General features: G+C 38.9%; 1 protein-coding gene across 6 annotated transcripts in view; it reads left to right on the top strand.

Moving 5' to 3' along the window:
• EFL1 (elongation factor like GTPase 1) overlaps positions 1-24,773 on the top strand; it is a 136,668-nt gene that overhangs the window by 86,655 nt on the left and 25,240 nt on the right. For 2 of the 6 annotated variants that reach the window (XR_012330306.1, XM_073801456.1), the window contains exons 16-19: positions 1,648-1,713; positions 10,490-10,621; positions 16,029-16,176; positions 23,129-24,125. Coding sequence is in view for 5 of the 6 variants with exons in the window: in XM_073801456.1 (XP_073657557.1) it covers positions 1,648-1,713; positions 10,490-10,621; positions 16,029-16,176; positions 23,129-24,125 (1,343 nt within the window). In the remaining variant the exon portion in view is untranslated. The remainder of the gene's footprint in view (positions 1-1,647; positions 1,714-10,489; positions 10,622-16,028; positions 16,177-23,128; positions 24,126-24,773) is intronic. The other 4 variants (XM_073801454.1, XM_073801455.1, XM_019945798.3 and 1 more) reach the window with 2 other exon arrangements.

Below are 24,773 nucleotides of genomic sequence, written 5' to 3' on the forward strand. Positions count from 1 at the left end.
TTTTCATGTGCTTTTTTGGTCATCTGTCGGGGCACAGGCTCCGGACACGCAGGCCCAGCGGCCACGGCCCACGGGCCCAGCCGCTCCGCGGCACGCAGGATCCTCCCGGACCGGGTCACAAACCCGCGTCCCCTGCATCGGCAGGCAGACTCCCAACCACTGCGCCACCAGAGAAGCCCTGCCCATTTTTTGATTGGGTTATTTGTGTTTTTTTTATGTTGAGCTGCATGAGCTGTTTGTATATTTTGGAGATTAATTCTTTGTTGGTTGCTTCATTTGCAAATACTTTTCTCCCACTCTGGGGTTGTCTTTTTGTTTTATTTATGGTTTCCTTTGCTGTGGAAAAGCCTTTATGTTTAATTAGATCCCATTTGTTTAATTTTGTTTTTATTTTCATTAGGAGGTGGATCAAAAAAGATATTGCTGCAATTTATGTCAAAGAGTTGTTCTGCCTATGTTTTCCTCTAAGAGTTTTATAGTGTCCGGCCTTATATTCAGATCTTTAATCCGTTTTGAGTTTATTTTTGTGTATGGTGTTAGGGAGTGTGCTAATTTCATTCTTTTACATGTAGCTGTCCAGTTTTCCCAGCACCACTTATTGAAAAGACAGTCTTTTCTCCATTGTATATTCTTGCCTCCTTTGTCATAGGTTAGGTGACCATAGGTGTGTGGGTTTATCTCTGGGCTTTCTATCCTGTTCCATCGACCTATATTTCTCTTTTTGTGCCAGTACCATACTGTTTTGATTACTGTAGTTTTGTAGTAGTAATATTAACATTAAAAAATTCAACCTGTAGTACTTATTCTTACTTCATTGGTCTGTGAAGTGATTGGTCCACAATAACAGAACTGCTTTGAAAGCTGCCTCTCACAGAGAAGTAATGCATGCATTGGAAGAAGTATTGGCTTGAATTCAAATAGCCTATATTTGCTTTTAAAATTTTGTTAACATTCTATCATTGTTATTTTTTCCCCTTAGGAATTACATTTCTTTGGTAGGTTCTAATACAAGTCAGTTGTGTCTGTGCCATGCCATAGTAACTGCGCCACATCAAGATGCAGACGCATGGCAATGGCCACAAAAATCTCAAGCTCTAAGGTTCAGGGATTGGAATAAATTATCAGCAATAATGCGACTGAGTTTTAAAAGTGCTTTAGGAGCACTTATAGTACTAAAATGAGAGAAAGTTATAGGATCTTGGTCTTCTTCATCTCTGTCTCCTCCAAGGTGCTCAGCACAGACCTGTAAACATAAGTGTCAGTAGAACTTTATTGACATAAATCTAAAAAGCACAGGAATTGTGTGAAGTATTCCTTCACCCACTGTTTTGAGCCCTACTCGCAAAGAAATCACAATATATTAGAAGATAAGGTTCAGTAGGACCGTCTAAATTCCATAATTCCTGAATTGACTTTGAGGAAAATATTTACCTTTGGAAAAATGATCATTACAAATGTTTAAAGGACACAGGGGTGGCATCACGTGATGCATTCTCACATCTAATGCCAGGGTGGCCTGTGAGTGGACCCGGAGATGAGGCTCTTTCCATGGAACTAAGATTGAACAGGGCCTTCAATCTGAGGCTATCAGACACCTCACTCCCAGGACCTTGATTAACCTCAAGAAACATTCCAGCTCCCTATCAGATAGGAATCCAAGACTCCCTCTGCGGACACCAGGAACCAGGGAAATCCAAGTCCGGCAGCCGAGAGGTGAGAGCACAGTTTCAGTTTTTAGGACCTAAGTTGATTAATTCAAATGTAATGTGTTTACAGCATAATGCCACGGTTTATTGCTGTGTGACAATTCAAACAATGCAAGCATTCAAGGTGCAGGACTAACAAAAAGGCTGTTTTCTTGCCTTCTGGTTAAAAAAATTTTTTTTCAATAAAATAAAGTACCCTGCAGTGTGTAAATGTTCCAATTTGACTATACTAGATGGCATAATCAAGTTAGATACATACTTGTAGTCACCATGAATGTGACAGCTACAGATGCAATTTGATGCAGATGTATGGTACTGATGACTGGGGTGTTACGAGTGGCTGTTGGTAAAATGGTGAATAGCTCATTTTCAGAACAGAATTCCTGAAAATTCAACATGTGTTAAATTGTGCAAAAAATACTTCACTTTTAAAATGGAGTTAAATCTAAACTCGGATCATTATTAATAGGTTTGTCCAGCAGAATACTCAAAAGCTGTGTGGTTTGGGAAAATTCTTTGTGTGGGACATTCCAAGGCACTGGTCCGTGGTGCTGCCCGCTAATGCCTGTAGTCGGCCCCAACCAGAAATGTTCCCAGCAATTACCAAATCACCTAGATTTGTACCACTAGAGTTGCACCACTGTTTGTGGTATGTTACTGGTACACTATTGTGCCCGCTACTCACACTGATTCGAGATATACGAGTAGAAATCAAACTGCTAAGTTGCACAGTCTGTATTTGGCTCAACATCACTATCGTTCTCCTGCATAGTTCTCCTGCATCGTTCTCCTGCATAGTTGTAACAGTTTTTGTTCCCATTTCCAGTTCATAAGACCTATGATTTCTGCACATACTTGCCAAACGTGGTTTCTTTTCAGACTTATACCAGTTGTATTGGTGTGAAATAGTATCTCATTGTTCTAATTTATATTTACCTTATTATTAATGCGATTAAGGGTTTTTTGGTATGTTTTTTGAATGTTTAGAGCTTCCTTTTCTTTTAGTGTCTTTTCTTGAAACTATATTCTTTGCCTATATTCCTGTTGGTTGCATGTCTCTTTCACTGATTTGTACTAGTTCTTTATATATTATGCTTACTAATCCTTTGTCTTGTTTAAACATTGAAAACATCTATTTTATAACTTTTTACTTTGTTTATGGCATTTTTGTTTTGTAGATTTTATAATATAGTAAGACATTATCAGTCTTCAGTCTTATGATGTCATCTTATGACTTGTGCTTTCAATTCCATGTAAAATTTATTTTTCTAGATGGTGTATGATAGAGATGCAGTTGTATTATTTTTTCCATTTCATTAGGTTTTCTACCTTCACACATACATGTTTCTAGGCTCTTCATTTCCATTGGTCTGTTATCAAATAGACCACCACTAGTATACTACGTATGTAATCATTTTTCTTAAGTTGTGGTAATTTCTCAAGAATGGAGTTATGACCTGACACTTGATGTTTTTCTGTAATTTGATCTACAGTTAACAGAAATAGCTCAAAGTTTGAAGTGCCCTCTCTAGTTTCACTATTCATTCAGTTTTTCCTTAGTTTTCTTCCATTGATCATTTCAACTAGGATCTTTTGTGTACTTGTGATGAAGTTGCCATTGCATCCAGAAGTGACTCTGCTTCCTGTTTTTATTTGGAAATATTTCGAGTTTAAAGGTAGAAGAAAGCTGGTTACAATTTCCTGGTTGGGTAAAGCCATATCTCTTCTTTTTTTTCTTTTTAAATCTTAAAACAAATTTCCAGCATTGTTTTAAACTATACTAGGCATTTTATTCCTCTTATGTGCTAAACATTGTACACTTCTTCCATTTTACTGAAATCATTTGAATTGGAATCACATCTTTGAAGGAGCATCATTTAAAACCATGTGTTACTATACAAAGTATAAATTTAGGTCAGTGGGACAGGATTCAAAGCTTATAAATGGATATGATTAGTACCTTATAGAGAAGTTATTATAACCTCCTTTACAGTTAACTAGTTAATAGTATATATAAAAATTAAATATGCACTTCATACCATACACAAAAAAAACCTTTTTGATTAACAAAACTATTACTGACAACTACTGTTACCACTACAACCAATTATAACCACCACTGCCACCACCTCCATTTATTGAGTGCTCACTCTGCCAGCGACTGTAACTCTTTATTTGATTATCTTACTTAAGGCTCACAGTAACCCTATGAAAGTACCACATGCTATATATATGGAAACTAAAACTAGGGAGAGATTAGGTAGCTGGCATAAGGTTAGAGCTTTAATTAAATTCAACTCCTTCTGATTCCAAATCAGACATCAGAAGAATGCATGTTGACTAAGGAAAGAAAGTTGATGGCAGTTGCAAGATCTCAGAGAAGTGGAAATGAATGGGTTGAAAATGTCTTTTCAGTCCTGCCTTCCGCTCCACACTGCAGCTGTAGATAATGACTTTGGGTTCTCACTTGGACCTCCACTGGTGCCATTTCCCCCCCTCTACACTCTCCTCCCACAGCATCTGCAGAGTTATCTCAGGTACTCCTACATGTTAACTTTGCTAGGAAGTCTAACCTCTCAGTTTCTCTTCCCACATAAACCTCGTAGTTTTCCTATTATGACATTTATCACATTATATTGTAATTGCCTGTTTATCTGCCTTTGTCCCCCTCCAGATTTTAAGCTCTGAGGACGGGAACTGTGCTCAGGTTCACTTGTTCATTGAAGAAACTTTATGAAAGTGCCTAGTTGTGCCCCTGCCCTTAAAACTAAATTCTTGGAAAACTAACAGAAAGTTGAATAAGTATCAGTTCTTTGAGAGCACTGAAGTTTGTAAGCTCTGAAGTTTAGACACCAAATAGAAAAAGCTCAAAAAGATACTAAAGAGAAAATATAGAAGCAAAATCAAAAGGGAAACTATAGTCTGGAGAAAAAGAAATATGATAAGAGTTAAAATGTTTATTACATGAAGAACTAATAAAAACAATAGGAAAAACTTATGAACCTAAAAGAAGGGTAGAGAAATGCTTAGTTTTCCAAGTTAGAGATCTGGATTTCATCCTCGTTTCTTCCTGTCCCTTCTTTCCAGCTCCTACGTAACCACCAAGACTGATAGCTTACCCCATTTCTCTCTAATTCATCTACTTGTTTCCATATCCACACCCTTCAGAGTAAAGTCTAAGCTTAGCTTGGTATCCACATCCCTTGGTAATCTCTCTGTTTTCCTCACCCTCCTGTTTTGCCAGCCCCTTGGTGTATTCTATGCATAAGGTATTCTGAACTACTTTGGGTTCCCACAACACTCCAGCACTTTGTGTATGTTGTGTCCCTGGCCTGGTATTCCCTTCCCCACAGTCCTTCACATCTATTTCTGTTCTAATAGAAAACATTGTTTTCAAATATTTTAATTAATGTGCTTCATCCTTTCTCCTGGGCTAGCATTAGTAGATCCTTTATTATGGTATAACACACCAAGAGGCAGTCAGAAGTAACTGCCCTTTTATTCACTCTGAGTGAATATTAGGCACCATTCAGGTACTCTGCATTGCCTCCAGGTCCAAGGTGAAATTTCTTCCACTATTTTAGTCCTAGACCCTTCCAACTGTGTTAATTCCCTTGGTGACAGCCGGCTCTATTGAGTCATCTGTTTCGCAGGAATGGTGGTCTGGCATAAATGGAAGTGGTCTTGATGCATAAATTGAGACTCCACAGTGACACCTAATTATAGCTCCCTTACCTGGTTCTGGACCCTGAGGGCCACGTTTCCACCTGTTCTGGAATATAGACGAAGATAGCAAGTCTAGACGGCTCTTTAAAAAAAAGGTTTTGATTCTTAAGATGTTACATTTTCCATTTACTGTAGTCTCTCTTCTGAGAAAAGGACCCCAGATCTTGATGTAACTGTTAGCTGGTTATGAGCTCCATCTGTCCTTACGAGAAGGAGAAAAATCCTCACATGGTGATGTCATTGTTGCAGGAGTTTTCCCCGGGGCCTCCTATTTCACCAAGAAGGTAAAGGGCAGTTGATTTAAGGAACTTGTTTAGCATCATGGACAGACTGGACCAGTCCTCTGAAAACTTCAGCAATACTGGTCTGCATTGGAGATGCTCGGCAGGCAGGCTTGGAAAAGGCCCATTTTATATTTATTGTACCTACCTGCCTGCTCCCTCCATGACAAGAATTATAAAGTGCATGGATCCCCTGATATCCTATGTAGTTGACTGAAAGAGAGCAGAATCTGAGTTTCCAGAAAGGTGCAGAATAAGTCAGAGGATATGAGCTTCTTTGGTATTCAAAGACAGAAGGACCTAGAGCAGAAGGTAGTCTTCTGAGACCAAAGGTTTTCTAGGTTCTCACCAACTACTCTGGGAACCTGTACTTTAAAAAAAAAAAAAAAAAGGTTTGGTTTGGTTTGGTTTTAATAGTTGTCTGAATCCTCATATCTCTTCTAAAGTAGTGTTTATTGCTCTCATAGGCCTGAGGCCCTATAGACATCCATGATACATAACTTGCATTTACTATGAAGATTTAAAGGACTCCATTAATTCAGTCTTATTAAACAGTTTAAGAGGAACAGGTTGATGGTTCTGGGTGTAGTAATGTTAAAGTTGTCTTGAAATAAAACTTTGGCAATTAGGAGACCATATGCTAGCTAGAGCAGTAACATGTTTTCCCACAAAGTTTTTTTTAATTCCAGTATTATTTTTATACCAGCAATGAAAGAGCAGTTTACGAATCGAAACTTTCCTGAAGATAGTAATGCTCCTCTCTCTCCAGACAGCTAACAGGCTCCTCCCCAGGAAGCAGTGTTAGAATTCAGTAATGATTTCACCATCTTACTGCTGCCAGTGTGCCCTCATCCTAGATTGATTCAACTGGTGCAGCAGGGGGTTGTTAAAGAAAAAAAGTTGTCGACAGAAGACCAATCCATCTCTCAGGGCCCACACAATATTTTCAGTCTCATAAAAGATGTGCTCCTTAACGTTGCTTGTTTCTGGAATACTTAAAAAAATTTTTTTTAATTTGTATATAAGTTTTAAAAGTTACTTTCCATTTACAGTTATTATAAAATATTGGTTATATTCCCCCTGTTGTACAATAAATCCTTGAGCCTATCTTACACCCAGTAGTTTTGTACCTTCCACTCCCCCATGTCTGTATTGCCCTTCCCTCTCCCTACTGGTAACCACTAGTTTGTTCTCCATATCTGGGAGTCTGCTTCTTTTTTGTTATATTCACCAGTTTGTTGTATTTTTGAGATTCCACAAATAAGTGATATCACACAGTATTTGTCTTACTCTGTCTGACTTATTTCAGTTAGCATGATGCCCTCCAAGTCCATCCATGTTGCTGCAGATGGCAAAATTTCATTCTTTTTTATGACTTAGTAGTATTCTATTATATTTATATATATATATACCACATCTTTATCCATTCATTTGTTGATGGGCACTTAGGTTGCTTCCATATCTTGGCTATTGTAAATAATGCTGCTATGAACATTGGGGTTTATGTATCTTTTCAAATTAGTGTTTTTATTTTTTTCGGATATATACCCAAGAGTACAATTGCTGGGTCATATCAGTCACATATGCAAATGATGCGACTGATATGACCGCAAGGGGTTAATATCCAACATATATAAACAGTTAATACAACTCAACATCAAAAAAACAAAACAACCTGATTTAAAAATGGGCAGAATATCTGAATAGATATTTTTCCAAAGGGGAAATGCCAGTGGCCAACAGGCACATGAAAAGATGCTCAACATCCCTAATCATTAGGGAAATGCAAATCAAAACCACAATGAGGTATTACCTCACACCTGTCAGAATGGCCATCATCAAAAAGAACACAGATAACAAATGCTGGTGAAGATGTGGAGAAAAGGGAACCCTTCTACACTGTTGGTGTGAATGTAAATTGGTACAGCTACTGTGGACAACAGTATGGCAGTTTCTCAAAAAAAAAAAACCTAAAAATGGAATACTTTGTAAAAAGAAACATTAGACAGAACCTGGAAAAAATTTTGGTCTGGCATTGTTTGCAAAATGCTGATTTTTGATTAAGAAAAGTTTGAAGGGTATGGTACACATCCTGGTGAGGGCCTGTGTACCCAGTGGAAGAACTCAGTATTTACTCAGGTGTCACCCCAGCCTGTAAGCTATAGAGTTCACTCACTCAAAATATCTAATACTCCTTGTTATATAGAGAAGAATCAGGACCAGAGAGGACTTGGATTGTTCATCTTCAGTCAGACAAAAGTTACTGGCGTTTGTATAAAAACAAGCTAGAATTCTTGGTGTTTAGTGAATTCCTTTTGCTCCATATTCATCAGCCTGTTTTTTCTCTGTCTTTTATTTAAGTCATATGCCTTTTTTTAAAACATACGTGGAAAAAGCTTTGCACCCTCTTTAATCCTTGAAACAAATTCATGCCATGCTAATTTTGCATATTTTCTTTCTGACCTATCACTTTTCCCATCCCAAAACTTCTAAAATGATTCCCTGAAGGGAACACATTCTGCAGCTCCAATCCCAGTTGAAAAATGCTTTAGCACGTGAACTTTATGTGAAGGAATTATACCTCCTTGATTGATACAATTGTGATTTAAACAACTGAAGTGAAAATCATGTGATTTAAATAGAAAAAAAACCGACACAGAATTATATGGAGATTATAACAGTGTAAATTATGTGCGCCAGTAGAGGAGGGAATAAAAAAGGAAATACATCAAATGAATATAGTGACGGTATTCAAATGGTGTGGTTATGGGTTTACGGTGGTCTGTTTTGTTTTGTTTCATTTTTTTTTTTCTAGATTGTACCTGATGGCATTATTTTAAAAACAGAAAGTTTGTTTTAAAGTGTGTTTTGTATAAATATCAAGTTGTACACTTAATAATTATCCGATAGTACATCAAGAAATTCTCAAAGTGATTTTTAAATCATTTTATTGTGATTCAGCCAAATAACTCTAATGGTTCCTTTCTTAGATTTTTAAATTATATTAAAAAATTTGTTAAAATAGTGGCATATTACAGATAGTGACTTTTTTACTATCTTTGGAGCATAACCTTTTCCATAAAGTCTTAATCTTGACTAGGAATACTGTGGTATTGACTTCTTTTGTTTCAGTTTTTTCATGTTTTTAATCTGTTCACAAATCTGGGCATATCTAAATAGCAAGAATAGATTTGGTGATTTGAACAGCAAAATGTAAACCAGAAGTTTAAAGAGACAGTGTTCAAAATATACTGACCTTCTGCAGCCTGCATCCCTGGTGAAACAGAGAAGAGACCAGCATTTATCTTTTCATTGAAACCATGTGCTGTGTGTGCAGGAAGGAAATGCATGCTAGTCAGAGGTCAGAAGCAGGATGGATGAGGTTTGAAAGAGAATATTTACTGTGGGGTTTTCCTAAACCCCTAGCCTCATGGGAGATGTTGTTATTTCTAGTAGACTTGGTGGAAACTTGGGCAGACCCAGATGTGTTACATCATGGTACATGGAGGACATTATCAAGAAGCTGTGGCCAGGTATACGTCTCTCTGTGTGCTGGGCTAAGAAGGACAGCAATGAGTTTAGACCTTGACCAAATAGATAAACCAGAGGCGCTGGGAATGAATTTAGCTCCTTGGAAACTTTAGTCTGAAGAGGATCCCCTGCACACAAAAGGTCTAGAAATCATGTCATGAGCTAAACAGTTAAAGGAGCTAATGAGGTTTAGTGTGAGGCAGGAAAGGATTAAAAGGATCTGACAGATGCCTTTGAAATCCAAAGGGTAGTTGGTAAAAGTTGAAGCACGTTTTCTGTGGACCTTTGGAGAACTGAACTAAGAAGAACAATGTGTAGAGATGGGGGAAACACGTTTCAGCCTAATGTAAGGAAGGTGTTCTTAGAGTTGGAGCGATCCCTTAATGTAGTGGGATGGTGAATTCTGGAGGCATTCGGAAGGGGCAGTGGGAGGGGGCTTTTCACACTGTGTGGTCAGATTCAGTTCCCCTCCACCAGGCTGAATGGTCGATTGTGTGGCACCCCGGTGCCCTGTACCTGTACATCCGTTTGTCAGCTGAAGGTAGCAAAGCTGTTTTCTTTGTTTCCTTTTCATAGTTGTTGCTAAGCTCGAGATGCAAAAACAGACTGCCGATTAAATATCCCTGCCCCTTTCTCCTATGTCACCTTACCCTAAAACAGGTAGCCTCCCCTTCCACACCCTCTTCAATTCTTAATTCTTTAACCCCAAAGCACAAAAATCGCCCTTGTGTTTCTTAATTTGTTCTAAAATGTTGTCTGCTCTTACTCTGGATGTGAGGTTCAATATGACGCCTTCACCTCACTTTTCTGGGGCATTCTCTCTGCTCCTGTCTGCTCAAAGACAAATATGTGTGCTTTAGAGCCTTATGCAACTATCAGCCGGGAGCCTGAAGTGGAGAGTGGGCAGGAGAGGGAGGTGGGGGAATAACTGATATTCTCCTCTCTAAATCCCCTTCACCCACAAGCAAGTAGATTTGGCAAAAGAGATTATTTCAGTAGAGACTCATCTTCATCAAACTAATGTATTTTAAAAACTAAGAGTTACAATTTAAAAAGTAATTAGTACTTTCAGACATATGTTTCTGGACATGATCATTTCTGTGGTCAAAGTAGGTATGTTTTAGCCCAATTTGTTCAGTGTTTTTTCTCTGTGACATATATACTGGGTTGATGTTGTTATTTTTCTAACATAAATTCAGAATTTATCATCTTTTATTGACTCCATGGATCTTTTCCTCCCTGCAGGAATAGGAGGCCTTCAAGACTTTGTGCTGAAATCGGCAACACTGTCTACCTTGCCCTCCTGCCCGCCATTTATACCACTCAACTTTGAAGCCACCCCTATTGTGAGGGTTGCTGTTGAACCGAAACATCCAAGTAAGATGACCTTGTTTTTAAAAGCCTGTGATGTTCATTACATTTTTAAAATACTTGCATTTAATGCTTGGTTCCTCATGATTTGTTTCAGTAGTAGACTATGAATTTTCTTGAAGGTATATAATAGGAGTACCCTGCCCAGCCATGAGGCCTTACAGACCACCAACATTTTGAGGGGAATCTAACCTCTGTCTTAGGAACCGGGAGTCTTTAGGCACCTTCACCCTCCAGGGAGACTGTATTCTTCTTTATGGCAGAAACAGGGTCATCTCTGCATCCCCCAGAACCCCGGCACAGGGTGGCGTCTCAGCAGAGTTCATGTTTTATGTGAATGGTTCTTAGAATCTTACCCCAAGCTCCTTGGTTCAAAATTCATATCCTCTTCCCTCTAGGTTTGCTAGATTAGCTGGACACTGAGCATTTCCTCTTTGTGTAGAAAGCACTTCCTGCGTCTTTCTGTCTGGCTGTGTGACACCTACATATGCCAGTCCCTATAATAACTAATTCTTAGTCTTTGGTTTATACCATTTGCCTGGCCAATCTTCATTGACTCTTGTATTTTCCTTCCCATGATTGTCACTAACCCCCCTGGTCCCTGTGACTTGGCTGTTCCCAGTGCTTAGTGGTAGTCAGTGAAGAGTCTCCAGACTGCTTTAAGGAAACCAGAGAACAAATGTGTAAAATGGCAGTTTAGTTGAGGTATATAATGGCCTCGTTGCCCCTGCATCTGTATATCCCTCCTCTCCCCAGAGCTGGGGCCTTCGGAAAGCTTGTCTCTGCCTCAGTTCCTAAGACATATTCTAGCCATTGAGGATCCCTGGGACCCTTGAGCAGATATGTATTTGGAGGACTGCATCTCTGGCCTTTGGGCTCAGTAAATAGCTATCTGCCTTGGTCCTCAGACAGGCATGCTTTCTGGGCTGTCACTGTGGACTGACAGTGCCTTTGGTTGTTGCATGGATTTACCCCATTCTGTGTAATGCCTGCTTCCTCTTTGTGGGTTTGTCCAGATCCCGGCCCCTCATGGTTTGTTCTTTTATTCTCCTTGCTAACTGCCTCCAACCCTAAGAAGCACATACAATAGAAGAAAAGCTCAGTTTTATTGAAGTTGTAACATTTGAGTCTGGCAACCATAATTTATTCTTAGGCGTTTCTAGTATTTATTTAAATCTTATTTCTTACTTTTAAAACAGAGATTAAAGAAATTTTAGCTATAATGTTTTAAGAGAAATGTGTAATTTTTTGGAGTCTGTTTGATAGCTGTGTGCTACTCTGTGCTATTATCCAAGCCGAGTAAAAGCCCAGTCCTAAAGGGCCACCTTCTGTACAGCTCTGCTACAGGAGATGAGAGATCCTAGTACCTAGCTTACTTCCTGTCCCATAGCAGACTCAGTAAGATTAATTGCTTTCTCATAAACAAGGTAATCTAATAAACAGAATTACTTAAGATTGACCATCTGAGTGCCAAAATTTATTTCCTCATATGTGTTGCATTAGATTTTTCTGAACTTTGTAAAAAATAAACTAAAATGATAGAAGGGGCACCGGTTTTCTTCATAATTTTAAAAGGAGTATTGCTACTTTTCCCAATCAAGTATATTGTTCTTGCTGAATTTGCCATGCGTATTCTTGATTATGTTATTGAAGTGTACGCCATTCTATATTTCCATGTCTGAAGTTTATACCCGTTGTTCTGTCTTCTTGTTATTACAATGTCAACATCTTATTTTACATTTAGAATGTCTGGGAATACTTCTCTTGATGCTAGTCTCATTCCTCTGAGCCCTCAGAGGATATTTATTGTCCCTTTACTCTTTGCCCTAATTTCTTATGCCCATCCTTACTTTGGGGCGATAGCCCCTCTCTTTACAGATGTCTAATGACTATTGGGATGTCCCACCCTGCTGTACCTCAACTTCCCAGTAGTACTGCCCCTGAGAAGCACTGGGCAGTTGCATTGTTTATTTCTGAACAGAACATGTGTCCCCAGGCCCTCTTTTCTTTTTCATGCTGACAAACTGGGTTAACTAATCTAGAAGACAGCCTTTTTACTCTTCTTTTGGTGTGAAGGCATTCCGAGCATTTGTTCTTCCACTTTTCTTTCTCTGACTTCCTAAGCTGAGGTCCAGATGTCATGGTGGCCGCCACTCTGCTCCATGCCCACAGGGTCTACTCAAAATCCAACACCCAAACACAGAGAACTCCACGTGCCCAAAGCCATTATTATTTTCAGCATCATCATTGATCCTGACTGTGTGCTACATTCTGAGGATTTGACATTATCTCATGTAATCTTCTCAACAGCCGTGTGCTATTTTTTATCCTCATCTTCACATGAGGTAAACTGAAGCTTAGAGAAGCTAGTTAACTTGCCCATGGCCTTACAGTTAGCAGTTAGTAAGTGGTTGAGTCAGGATTCAGACTCCTGCCTCTGGATCTTTATTTTTAGGAACCCAAGAAATTCTGTTTACCTGAGAGCAGAGTTACTGGTTTCCAGAATTTTTCCATCCTTTATCCATATCAGTTAAAAGAAAAGAGCCCTCTCTGCATATGGTTATATAGATACATGAACTTCTGTGCTGATGTTTTCTGTACCATATGAAATACACACCAGCGTAGAAGTTACTGTAAAAATTGAGATGAAAATGAAATCACTGTCTTTAAAATATTCTTATTTGTATTTGTTGGAGATAGGCACTGTATCTATAAATAGGTGAATATGTATTATTTATTTATGATTGTGGTTTATAGTTGCATTAGTTATGTAATACTGCCTAACATATTACTCCAAAATTTGGAGACTTGAAAGAACAGTAATCGCTTCTTATTTTTCACAGTTTCTTTGGTCAGGAATTTTGGAAGGGTTCAGTTTGGGGACGTCTCACGCAGTTGTAGTCATATATCACGGCAGGCTGCAGCCGTCTGAAGGTTTAACTGGACTTCCACGGTGGTTCACTCACTGGTGCTCATAAGCTGGTGCTTGCTGGGGACCTCAGTTCCTCCACAGGGACCTCTCCTCGTGGCTGCTTGATTTTCCTAGAGCACCGTATGGTTACTGGCTTTAGCCAGTAGTCCAAGACACTAAAACAGAAGCTGCAGTACCTTTTGTTAGCTAGCCTTAGGAATCACATATCACTTCTGCAGTATTCTATTGGTCAGACAGGCCAAATTTCTTTTGAAAAAGCTTCTTCTTTGCTTATTGCTACACTGTCACCTTTGCCTTGAAGTGACAGATTTAAGTGTGTATGTGAATGTGAGTGGGTTTTTTGTTTTTGTTTTCTTAAGAATTTGTGGACTTCCTGGTGGCGCAGTGGTTAAGAATCCGCCTGCCAGTGCAGGCGACACGGGTTCAAGCCCTGGTCTGGGAAGATCCCACATGCCGCGGAGCAACTAAGCCTGTGCGCCACAACTACTGAGCCTGCGCTCTAGAGCCCGTGAGCCACAGCTACTGAGCCTGTACTCTAGAGCCCGCGAGCCACAACTACTGAAGCCTGCGTGCCTAGAGCCCATGCTCTGCCACAAGAGAAGCCACCGCAATGAGAAGCCTGCGCACTGCAACGAAGAGTAGCCCCCGCTCGCCGCAACTAGAGAAAGCCCACACGCAGCAGCGAAGACCCAATGCAGCCAAAAATAAACAAATAAATTTATAAGGAAAAATTTAAAAAAGAATTTATTAGGTCCTCATACTGGTAACATTGTTTTGTAATTGGTTATGGAGAGCTGACAAAAAGCTTTGTCATTTTTTTTTAATTATTCCCTTGGGCTTGTGTGATATGTATTATTAGTGGTCTTCGTGCAAGAATCTTTTTAAGCCATATTTCAAATTCTGTGAAGGTTAACTTAACACTAGATAATATCTGTCCACGGAATTAGGCAAAGGAAAACTACAAATGCTGAAAAGGAAAACATGAGGGTACGTCCGTCACCCCCACAAACAGTGAAATCCCACTCCCTGTCTTCCGTCAGCATTTCACGCATCCCATATGTGGCTCATGACCACGACCTGTGAGGGTGCCGACACCCATTATGGAGTGTGGCTCTATGGCTGTCTGCCTGCAGGCTTCAAAACCAGTGTGTCTGTGACCTTGAGCACAGGTTCCTTAAGCTTCTCTATGCCTGTTTGCTCATCTATAAAATGAGAACAGTAATCATTCCTGCCTCCTAGTTAATGGGTTCATATATGTAAAGTGCTTATCTGGCACACTTAGCACTATAAAGTGTTAGTTACCATTAAGTAAAGCTTATTTAAAGAATAAATAGATATGGAATAGATATGGGTAGTCAACTTGGGAAGAATATATTGAAAAACCACTGATTGCAGAAAGCTCCCGTGGTTTGGTTTGTTGGCATGTTGAAAACCAAGCATTGAGGAATTAACTGAGTCCTTCCTTCAGACGTCGAAGTGAAACAAGACTGCGTAAAAATGCCTTCAAAGCCAAGGTCTCTGCTGAAGTAGTAACAAGAGAATTCCTGTGACCTGCCTTGAGTAAATAGTGGCCACCACGCATATGAAAGGTGTGAAAAAGCAGCAGAACTCAAGATGTGGATCCAAATCCCTACCTGTACCCCAAGAACTGTAGGGAACAAGCAATTAGATACTGAAAGCACCAGCAGAGTGGAATGCAGAAGGTACCCATAGCTCACGGGATAAAGTGGCTGCTTAGTGTATCCCACCTCTCACCCAAAGGGCAGCTTTATTCTAAAATCCACAGTTCTGTCAAGCAGTTTCATAAATAATTATTATTTATTTAATTTTTTGCAGTACGTGGGCCTCTCACTGTTGTGGCCTCTCCCGTTGTGGAGCACAGGCTCCGGACGTGCAGGCTCAGCGGCCATGGCTCACGGCCCTAGCCGCTCCGCGGCGTGTGGGATCTTCCCGGACCGGGGCACGAACCCGTGTCCCCTGCATCGGCAGGTGGACTCTGAACCACTGTGCCACCAGGGAAGCCCAATAATTATTTTAAATATGAGCTTCTGGTACAGTTTCTTGAATTGAGTATCATATTGAATGCTTCCTTTGCTTATTTGTTGCTTTTATAGTTTTATAGGTACTGTTTGGGAAGAGTTCTGTTACATTTCTAGGTATATATACATGTGTAATACATTTAGGTGGATTTACAAGTGTAACGATGGTAGTTTATATTTGCTGAGTGTTTGAAGAAGTGGCATAGATCAGCTTTGGGAGTCTCAGTGATATGTGACACGTGTCTCATGTGAGCTATCTGTACAGGTAAATTACTAGAGGGTCGTTTTCTTCACATTGCTATATTATTTGGAAGAACAGTAAACCATTATTTTAAGAGTTTATTTCATTATACTTTTCCCTTCAGTTTTCTCACAGATGTTATCTTTAGATTATATTAGTCCTTATCTTGTATCTAATCAGTATTTCATTTTGTTAACCTAGGTGAAATGCCTCAGCTCGTCAGAGGAATGAAACTGTTAAACCAAGCTGATCCCTGTGTCCAGATTTTAATTCAGGAAACGGGAGAGCACGTTTTAGTCACAGCAGGGGAAGTTCACCTTCAGCGATGCCTGGATGACTTAAAAGAAAGGTTAGGTGATAACAGAGATGAAGAAATGATAGCCCCCAAATCGGTGGGATGCTTTAGCGTTTCCTAAACCCATTGAACTTACACTGTGGTTTGTCTTTGGAGAAAAATTAAGTGCCCTCAACTTAAACAGGAACTGTTATTGTGTTACTGGATCATAGATTTAATTTTTAATAACTGACAAATAGTATTCACTGCTATACTTGCATGATTTTGCATTTTTAGTTTGAGTCATAAAATATTTTCATATATATGTATTTTACTTTAAGCATATACACACACAGCATATCAGGGCAACAAAACAAAATCGTATTTTGTAAACATAGGCTGTAATTAGGATAGACTTCCTTTCCTTATTGATGTGGTCTCTACAGTGTAAACCTTCGGTAAATCTTTATATTTCTCTATCATGGTGATACATAAGTGTCATAAAATAGGCATCCCAAATAACTTTTTGTAAATTATGTTTTTCCTCTTTATTCCAAAGGTAATATATGTTTATTGTAGCAATTAGGGAAATACAGAAGAATAAAAAGAATCATTCAGTTACCATGCAGAGATAACTATGACCATAACATTTGGGTCCATAAATCCCTAGTCTGTTCTATGTGTATTCAAATACCTACAGATATCTATACACAGCTCTGATTATTTGGTTAAGGTAAACTTCTGGAAGTATAATTGCTGATTCAAAAGGTGGCATATTACATTGCTGGCATATTTTTTAGGCTTATGATCCATATTATCCTTAAGAAAGGCTGTTCCAGTTTACACTGAAACTAGCAAGGTGTATTTGAAAGTGTCTCTTTTCCCAAACTTTTGCCAGCCCTGTATATCATAATTTTTAAAAATTTCACCAACCTGGAAGACGAATAAAAGGTGTTCATTGTTAATATACACTTTCTGTGCTTAGTAATGATACTGAAACATTTTTTTTTAATGAATTAATTTATTTTTGGCTGCGTTGGGTCTTTGTTGCCACGCGCAGGCTTTCTCTAGTTGCAGCGAGCAGGGGCTACTCTTCGTTGTGGTGCACAGGCTTCTCATTGCGGTGGCTTCTCTTCTTGTGGAGCACGGGCTCTAGATGCATGGGCTTCAGTAGTTGTGGCACGCAGGCTCATTAGTTGTGGCTCACGGGCTCTAGAGCACAGGCTCAGTAGTTGTGGCGCACGGGCTTAGTTGCTCCGCGGCATGTGGGATCTTCCCGGACCGGGGCTCACACCCGTGTCCCCTGCATTGGCAGGTGGATTCTTAACCCCTGCGCCACCAGGGAAGTCCCTGAAACATTTTTTTTTTTTTTAACATCTTTATTGGGGCATAATTGCTTTACAATGGTGTGTTAGTTTCTGCTTTATAACAAAGTGAATCAGTTATACATATACATATGTTCCCATATCTCTACCCTCTTGCGTCTCTCTCCCTCCCACCCTCCCTATCCCACCCCTCCAGGCTGTCACAAAGCACCAAGCCAATATCCCTGTGCCATGCGGCTGCTTCCAACTAGCTATCTACCTTACTACGTTTGTTAGTGTGTATATGTCCATGACTCTCTCTCGCCCTGTCACAGCTCACCCTTCCCCCTCCCCATAACCTCAAGTCCCTTCTCTAGGAGGTCTGCGTCTTTATTCCTGCCTTACCCCTAGGTTCTTCATGACATTTTTTTTCTTAAATTCCATATATATGTGTTAGCATACGGTATTTGTCTTTTTCTTTCTGACTTACTTCACTCTGTATGACAGACTCTAGGTCTATCCACCTCATTACAAATAGCTCAATTCCTGAAACATTTTTTAATGTGTTTATTGGCCATTTGTTTTTCTTTGATGAATCACCCTGTAATGGCCTTCCTTCCTTTTATTTTTCAATTTTCTGGGACTTTAATAACCATAATAATAATTATAGCTAAAATAATAATTATAAATAATCAACATGATTACATACTAAATACTACATGTTAGTCACTGTGTTGAACTCTGTGTGTCTCATTTAATCCTTAAAACAACCTAGTAAAATTGGTGGTGGTGGTAGTAGTAATAATTGTTGTTGTAGTACAGTACTACTTTACTACTACTACTACTAATACAGTAGAATAAGAAGAGCTGCTCCTGCAGCACCATCCATTTGGGTTTCTTTAAATGTTTTTATAGCCATAATTAGTACAAAATTGGAAGGTAGGTTTTTCCATCTCTTTCATGTTGTCACCATTTTCTTAGAATTTCTGAAGGTACAATTATAATGTTGATTAGAGAATAATCCTAATTGGATAAATCGTAAGGCATAATGTATTTTAAAATAGTAACTTAATTCTCAGAGGGATTTTTTCTTAACAGTATTGAAATGTTACGTTATATTTTGGAGTTTTTGAACTAACTTATTTTCTCTCTTTTCACACTCTTTGCTACCAAATTAAAATCCAATGTTAAATAACCTTACATTTCTCAGGCCATTAACTCCTCTTTAAAAATAATGCTTTATGGTACTTAGAATTATATTTCAAGTAAAATTCCCCCTTTAAATCTAAAACTGATTTTAATTGAATTACTTATTTGCGGTTGAAATTTTTTAAAGTGACAGCATCAAATGGTGGCAAAGATGTAGAGCAAAGATGTAGGAATTTACCTACACAGCTAGTGGGAGCGTGAGTTGGTACAGCTACTTTGGAATGTAGTTTGGGTATTATCTACTAAGGTAGGAGATAGTTATTTCCTACGGCTTGGCAAATCTATTCCCATTTCTATTCTATATATACTTAACACAAAGCTGGACAAATGTGCATCAATAATATTCATAGCAACAAAAATTTTAATAGCCCAAAACTGGAAAAAACTCAAAATAAAATGCATAAACAAATAAATTACGGTAAATCCATACCATGGGATTTTATAGAATAATCTCAGTGAACAAGCTAACTACGCAAACATGGATGAATTTCACAACATAATATTGAGCAAAAGAAGACAACTGAAGAAAAAAATGTTTGATTCTATTCATATAAAGTCCAAAAAGCAGGCCAAACTGAACTATATACAGTATGGGGGTTTTATGTTTAGGTGTTAAAAAAGATAATTTAAGGGCTTCCCTGGTGGCGCAGTGGTTGAGAGTCCGCCTGCCTATGCACGGGACACGGGTTCGTGCCCCGGTCCGGGAAGATCTCACATTCCGCGGAGCGGCTAGGGCCGTGAGCCATGGCCGCTGAGCCTGCGCGTCCAGAGCCTGTGCTCCGCAACGGGAGAGGCCACAACAGTGAGAGGCCCACGTACCGCAATAATAATAATAATAATAATAATTTAAAATGGATTACAGTGAAAATCAAGATAGCGGTTACCTTCATGGGGTTGGGAGAATGCATAAGGGGGCCTTCTGAGGGCTAGGAATGTTCTGTTTCTTAACTTGAGTAGTGGTTTATTTACATGGTGTTCATGTTGTGAAAGTCATAGATCCAGTAGAGTTTTGTTTTGTGTACTGTTCTATATGACTGGTAAATTTTACAATTATATACTTAGAATAAGAACATATATATAATGCTAGAGGGTTTTTTAACCTCTCATAGGACAGAGCCTATGCCTTCTAATATATAAGCTTTTTTGACTTTGATACACATGTGCAGGAATGCGTTATGTACATGCGTGGGAGACAAGGAGGCTCCTGTGATCTCTAGGCCAGAGAAACTGTCAGAGCTCTTATCCTACACCTCTCAAGGTAGTCATGATCAGATGTGGCAGGAAGCCACAGGAAATTGCTGATGTAGTCGGAGTCTACTGCACTTCTTTTGAAGTAATCACAGGCTCTGCACTGCCAGGATTTAAAGAAACTCTAGCCCTGAGGCACTTTGTAGGTGTGACAGGCAAACGCACACCTCCCCTTCCATGGTGTGGAATGATTTTAATTAATCTTGTAAGTGAGGACTATGGGAGAATTCTTGGGAACCTTAGAAACTGGAAGGACTAATATGACTTAGTAGCCCTTTTGACCTTATGGTATGAGGAAAATAGGACAGTGTCATAGTACTCAACTCTCATAGTTTCAAAGCTGTGCAGTTGGTTTTCTTCAATGTTCTAAGTATGTTGAACATATTTTCTCTAAATAAAGGTAACTAAAAAAATATTTTCCTGTTTCTAAGATTTCTAAGTGCTTTTCTTTTTTAAAAACCAGGAGTGGGTATTAAATTTTATTGAATGCCAATTTAGCATTTTTAAAGATGGTTACCTAGATTACTTTATTAGACACTTTTAATGTGATATTTTAACAGATGTCCTAATACAAATCAAGTTTTAGAACCTACAGTAAAAACTACTTAGTGTTGTAGTGAATTATTCCTTTAATATGCTGTTTAATTGGATTTTTCATTATAGTATAATGGCTAAGAGCATGGATTCTGAGGTCAGACCTCGATTTGAAACCCAGCTTACTAGCTCTGTGACTTTGGAGAAGTTATTTGATCTTTCTTATTTGATTTTCTCCTCTACAAAACGAGGATAATAATATACCTACTAAAGAAATAACACATGTAAACCACTTAACACAGTGCCTCATACATAATAAGTGATTAGTAAAAATAAAACACACACATATATATCCATTTTTGTCATTGTCATTTTATCTTAGATTTTATATCTCAGTTCTTGGGTAAGATTGAGCTACAGTTTTGTGTATGTCTGCTGTCTTTTTCAGGTGCAAGTATCAGAGTAATTTTAAATGAATACAGTGTCAGGTAGACATCCATCTTGTGTATTCTGCAACAATGTATATAGCATTGGAATAAACTAATCCTTGAAAGTAAACCAACTCACTGGCAAAACCAAAACCTTTCTTGGAAGTGACTTTTATTTTTAGAAAATTTTAATTTTCTTCCATACATTATGATCTATTCAGGTTCTGTATTCTAAAATCAGTTTTGGTAACATATTTTTAGAAAACCATCCATTCATTGAGTTTTCAATTTTATCACAAAGTTTGAAATCAGATAAACCAAATTCCTGCCCTAAACCCACAAAATATAGAAAGCAAAAACAAATCTAGAATCAAAAGTAAGCATTTCAAAACCTTTTACTTTTAGTATTTAATTTCCTTATTGAATAACATTCCCCAGGGAAGAAGTATTGTTCCAAGATCCAAAAATTTCTTATATATGTGTACATACACACGCATTTATGTATGTGTACATACATATATATATGTACATTTATACATATGTCCATCCACCTTGCCAATAGTAGACCAGACCAAACCTTTAGTGTTTCCTGGGAATGAGGTAAACAGAAAATAAGAGAAAAAGAAAGATTGCGTGGTTTCATTGTCATCAGAATCAGACCATGTCAGTTTCCAGAATCTGCCCTCTGTGAATTTGTAACTCATCTGCAAGAAAGTGCAGCATGAAACTAAGCTTGACACATTGTGAGAAAGGGGGCTTTCTGAACTTGGTGGCAGACTGAGGTTCAAGACCTATGAGGTTCAAGACCTATGCGGTCTAGTAGAGTAGCCACTGACCACATATGGCTATTTTAAATTAAATTAAGATTAAATAAGATTAAAAATTCAGTCCCTCAGTCACATTAGCCACATTTCAAATGTTCAGTAGCTACATGTGGCTATTTAAATGTAATTAAAATTAAATGGAGGCTTCCCTGGTGGCACAGTGGTTGAGAGTCCGCCTGCCGATGCAGGGGACATGGGTTCGTGCCCCGGTCCGGGAGGATCCCACATGCCGCAGAGCGACTGGGCCCGTGGGCCATGGCCGCTGAGCCTGCGGGTCCGGAGCCTGTGCTCCGCAACGGGAGAGGCCGCAGCAGTGAGAGGCCCGCGTACCGCAAAAAAAAAAAAAAAAAAATTAAATGAAATTAAAACTTTGTTTCCCCAGTTGTACTTTTGGAGAGTGCTACTCTAGACAAACTCCTAGGTCTTGCCACCCTCACCATGAACCTCATCAAAGCCAAATCCACTGTCAGGATTTGACTGGATATCCTGAAGTTCTGTGATTTTTTTTTTTTTATCTCTTTAGAGTTATAATCATTGAGCTTTTCTTCTCCAGATTCTTAAAGTGGCAGATAATATTTTAAAGAATTCATGTAAAACCTTATTAAAACATTTATTCTCCACTCAAAACATTCTTTTTAAAAAATATTTTAATGCCTATTTTATTTTATTTTATTATTTTTTTTACATCTTTATTGGAGTATAATTGCTTTACAATGGTGTGTTAGTTTCTGCTTTATAACAAAGTGAATCAGTTATACATATGTTCCCATATCTCCTCCCTCTTGCGTCTCCCTCCCTCCCACCCTCCCTATCCCACCCCTCTAGGTGGTCACAAAGCACTGAGTTGATCTCCCTGTGCTATGCGGCTGCTTCCCACTAGGTATCTATTTTACGTTTGGTAGTGTATATATGTCCATGCCACTCTCTCACTTTGTCACAGCTTACCCTTCCCCCTCCCCATATCCTCAAGTCCGTTCTCTAGTAGGTCTGTGTCTTTATTCCTGTCTTACCCCTAGGTTCTTCATGACATTATTTTTTTTCTTAGATTCCGTATATATGTGTTAGCATACGGTATTTGTCTTTTTCTTTCTGACTTACTACACTCTGCATGACAGACTCTAGGTCCATCCACCTCACTACAAATAACTCACTTTCGTTTCTTTTTATGGCTGAGTAATATTCCATTGTAAAACATTCTTATCTCAATACATGGTTTATTTATTTTGAGAATGAACAAAGCAGTGAGATTCTAGTATATGCAAAGAACTCCCTGAAGGTCTGTTCCCATTAGAGGTGGTCTTTTGAATCTGAAATGAAAGTGGTTTTTGAATTCTGATATAATGTAAATTACCAGTATTTCCTAGTAAAGTAATTTTTATATTTCTATGTTTTTGCAGAATATTCATTATGTAACATTTCTACATGGACGTTTTGATGCCATTTTGATTATAACCTTGTGTTATTTCTCTTGACTCTGTAGGTTTGCAAAGATTCAAATCAGTGTGTCTGAACCCATTATTCCATTCAGAGAAACAATCACAAAACCCCCCACAGTTGACATGGTCAATGAAGAAATAGGCAAACAACAAAAAGTTGCAGTCATACACCAAACAAAAGAAGATCAAAACAGAATCCCTGAAGGAATCCAAGTGTACTCTGGTGGGCTAATCACCATGACAACCCCCAATAAACTTGCCACACTCAGTGTTCGAGCCATGCCCCTTCCAGAAGAAGTCACTCAGATTCTGGAAGAAAATAGTGATGTGATTCGTTCTATGGAGCAGTTGATATCCTCTTTGAATGAGGGTAAAAACACTCAGATGATTCACCAGAAGACCCAAGAGAAAATTTGGGAATTCAAAGGAAAACTAGAGCAGCATCTAACAGGGAGAAAATGGAGGAACACTGTTGACCAAATCTGGTCGTTTGGCCCAAGAAAATGTGGGCCCAACATATTAGTAAATAAAAGTAAAGATTTTCAGAATTCAGTATGGACAGGCCCAGACGGCAAAGCATCAAAAGAAGCCAGTAGATACCGAGATTTGGGCAATAGCATCGTGAGTGGCTTCCAGCTAGCAACCCTCTCTGGCCCCATGTGTGAGGAGCCTCTCATGGGTGTCTGTTTTGTTCTGGAAGAATGGGACCTAAGTAAATTTGAAGACCAAACAGCAAGTGATAAGCAGAATCAAGAACAAAGTGATCTGGTAAAAGAGGGACAGGGGGAAGGTGAAACCTGTTCTGGTAGAGATGAACACCAAGACCTACAAGGTGGCTGCTCCGAGCCCTCTGAGAAGAAGGCTTCCCAGAAAGGAGAGTCTTCACTCACCGACTGCTATGGGCCCTTCTCAGGACAGCTCATTGCCACCATGAAGGAAGCCTGTCGCTATGCACTGCAAGTGAAACCTCAGCGTCTGATGGCAGCAATGTACACGTGTGACATCATGGCCACCAGTGATGTTCTCGGTAAGGCAAGAAAGGTAAAGACTGAGAAATACCATGAATAACAGTGGAAGTCTCTCAGATCAGAAAGCTTAAACTCATGTAATATTTTTTTTTGCAGAAGCTACATTATCATATGATTTTCAGGAACTAAGATCTTAGAAAGTCAGAGGCCTTAAATATTACAATCTTGGGGGCAAGGGAGCGGAAGTTTTGCCAACTTAGGATATTTTGTTTTGCAAAAATAGAAAGACTTTTCTGCAACAGAAGGTCTGGTAAATGAGGTTTAAACTTCTCATATACTTTACCATCCAAACCCGTGCAGTAGTTTTTCACAAGGGAGTAACCATATCATTCTGGGTAACCAAAGTTGTGATAACGATCAGAGAATAAGGTGACATTCTCGTACTCCTAACACAAAGGGCTTCTGTGAATTCTGGGTGTCTTCTGAAGAAGAAAATTATTTGGGACTTTATCCACTGCTAACTATTATATCAGATCCTACTGCTGATTTTTCTCTCTTTGGGAGAAGAACCTTTAAGATCTCAGGAGACATTGAACCCTGGCACTTGGTAGCTGTTTTGACTTTTGACAGATTGTACTTCAGTGAGACTTATTTTCTTCACCTCTGAAAAAGAAGGCAATAATTCATTGGAGGTTGTGAAGAGTAGCATGAGAACACAAAT

The sequence above is a fragment of the Tursiops truncatus genome, chromosome 2 (genome assembly GCF_011762595.2).
Source record: "Tursiops truncatus isolate mTurTru1 chromosome 2, mTurTru1.mat.Y, whole genome shotgun sequence".
NCBI classification, from domain to species: domain Eukaryota; kingdom Metazoa; phylum Chordata; class Mammalia; order Artiodactyla; family Delphinidae; genus Tursiops; species Tursiops truncatus.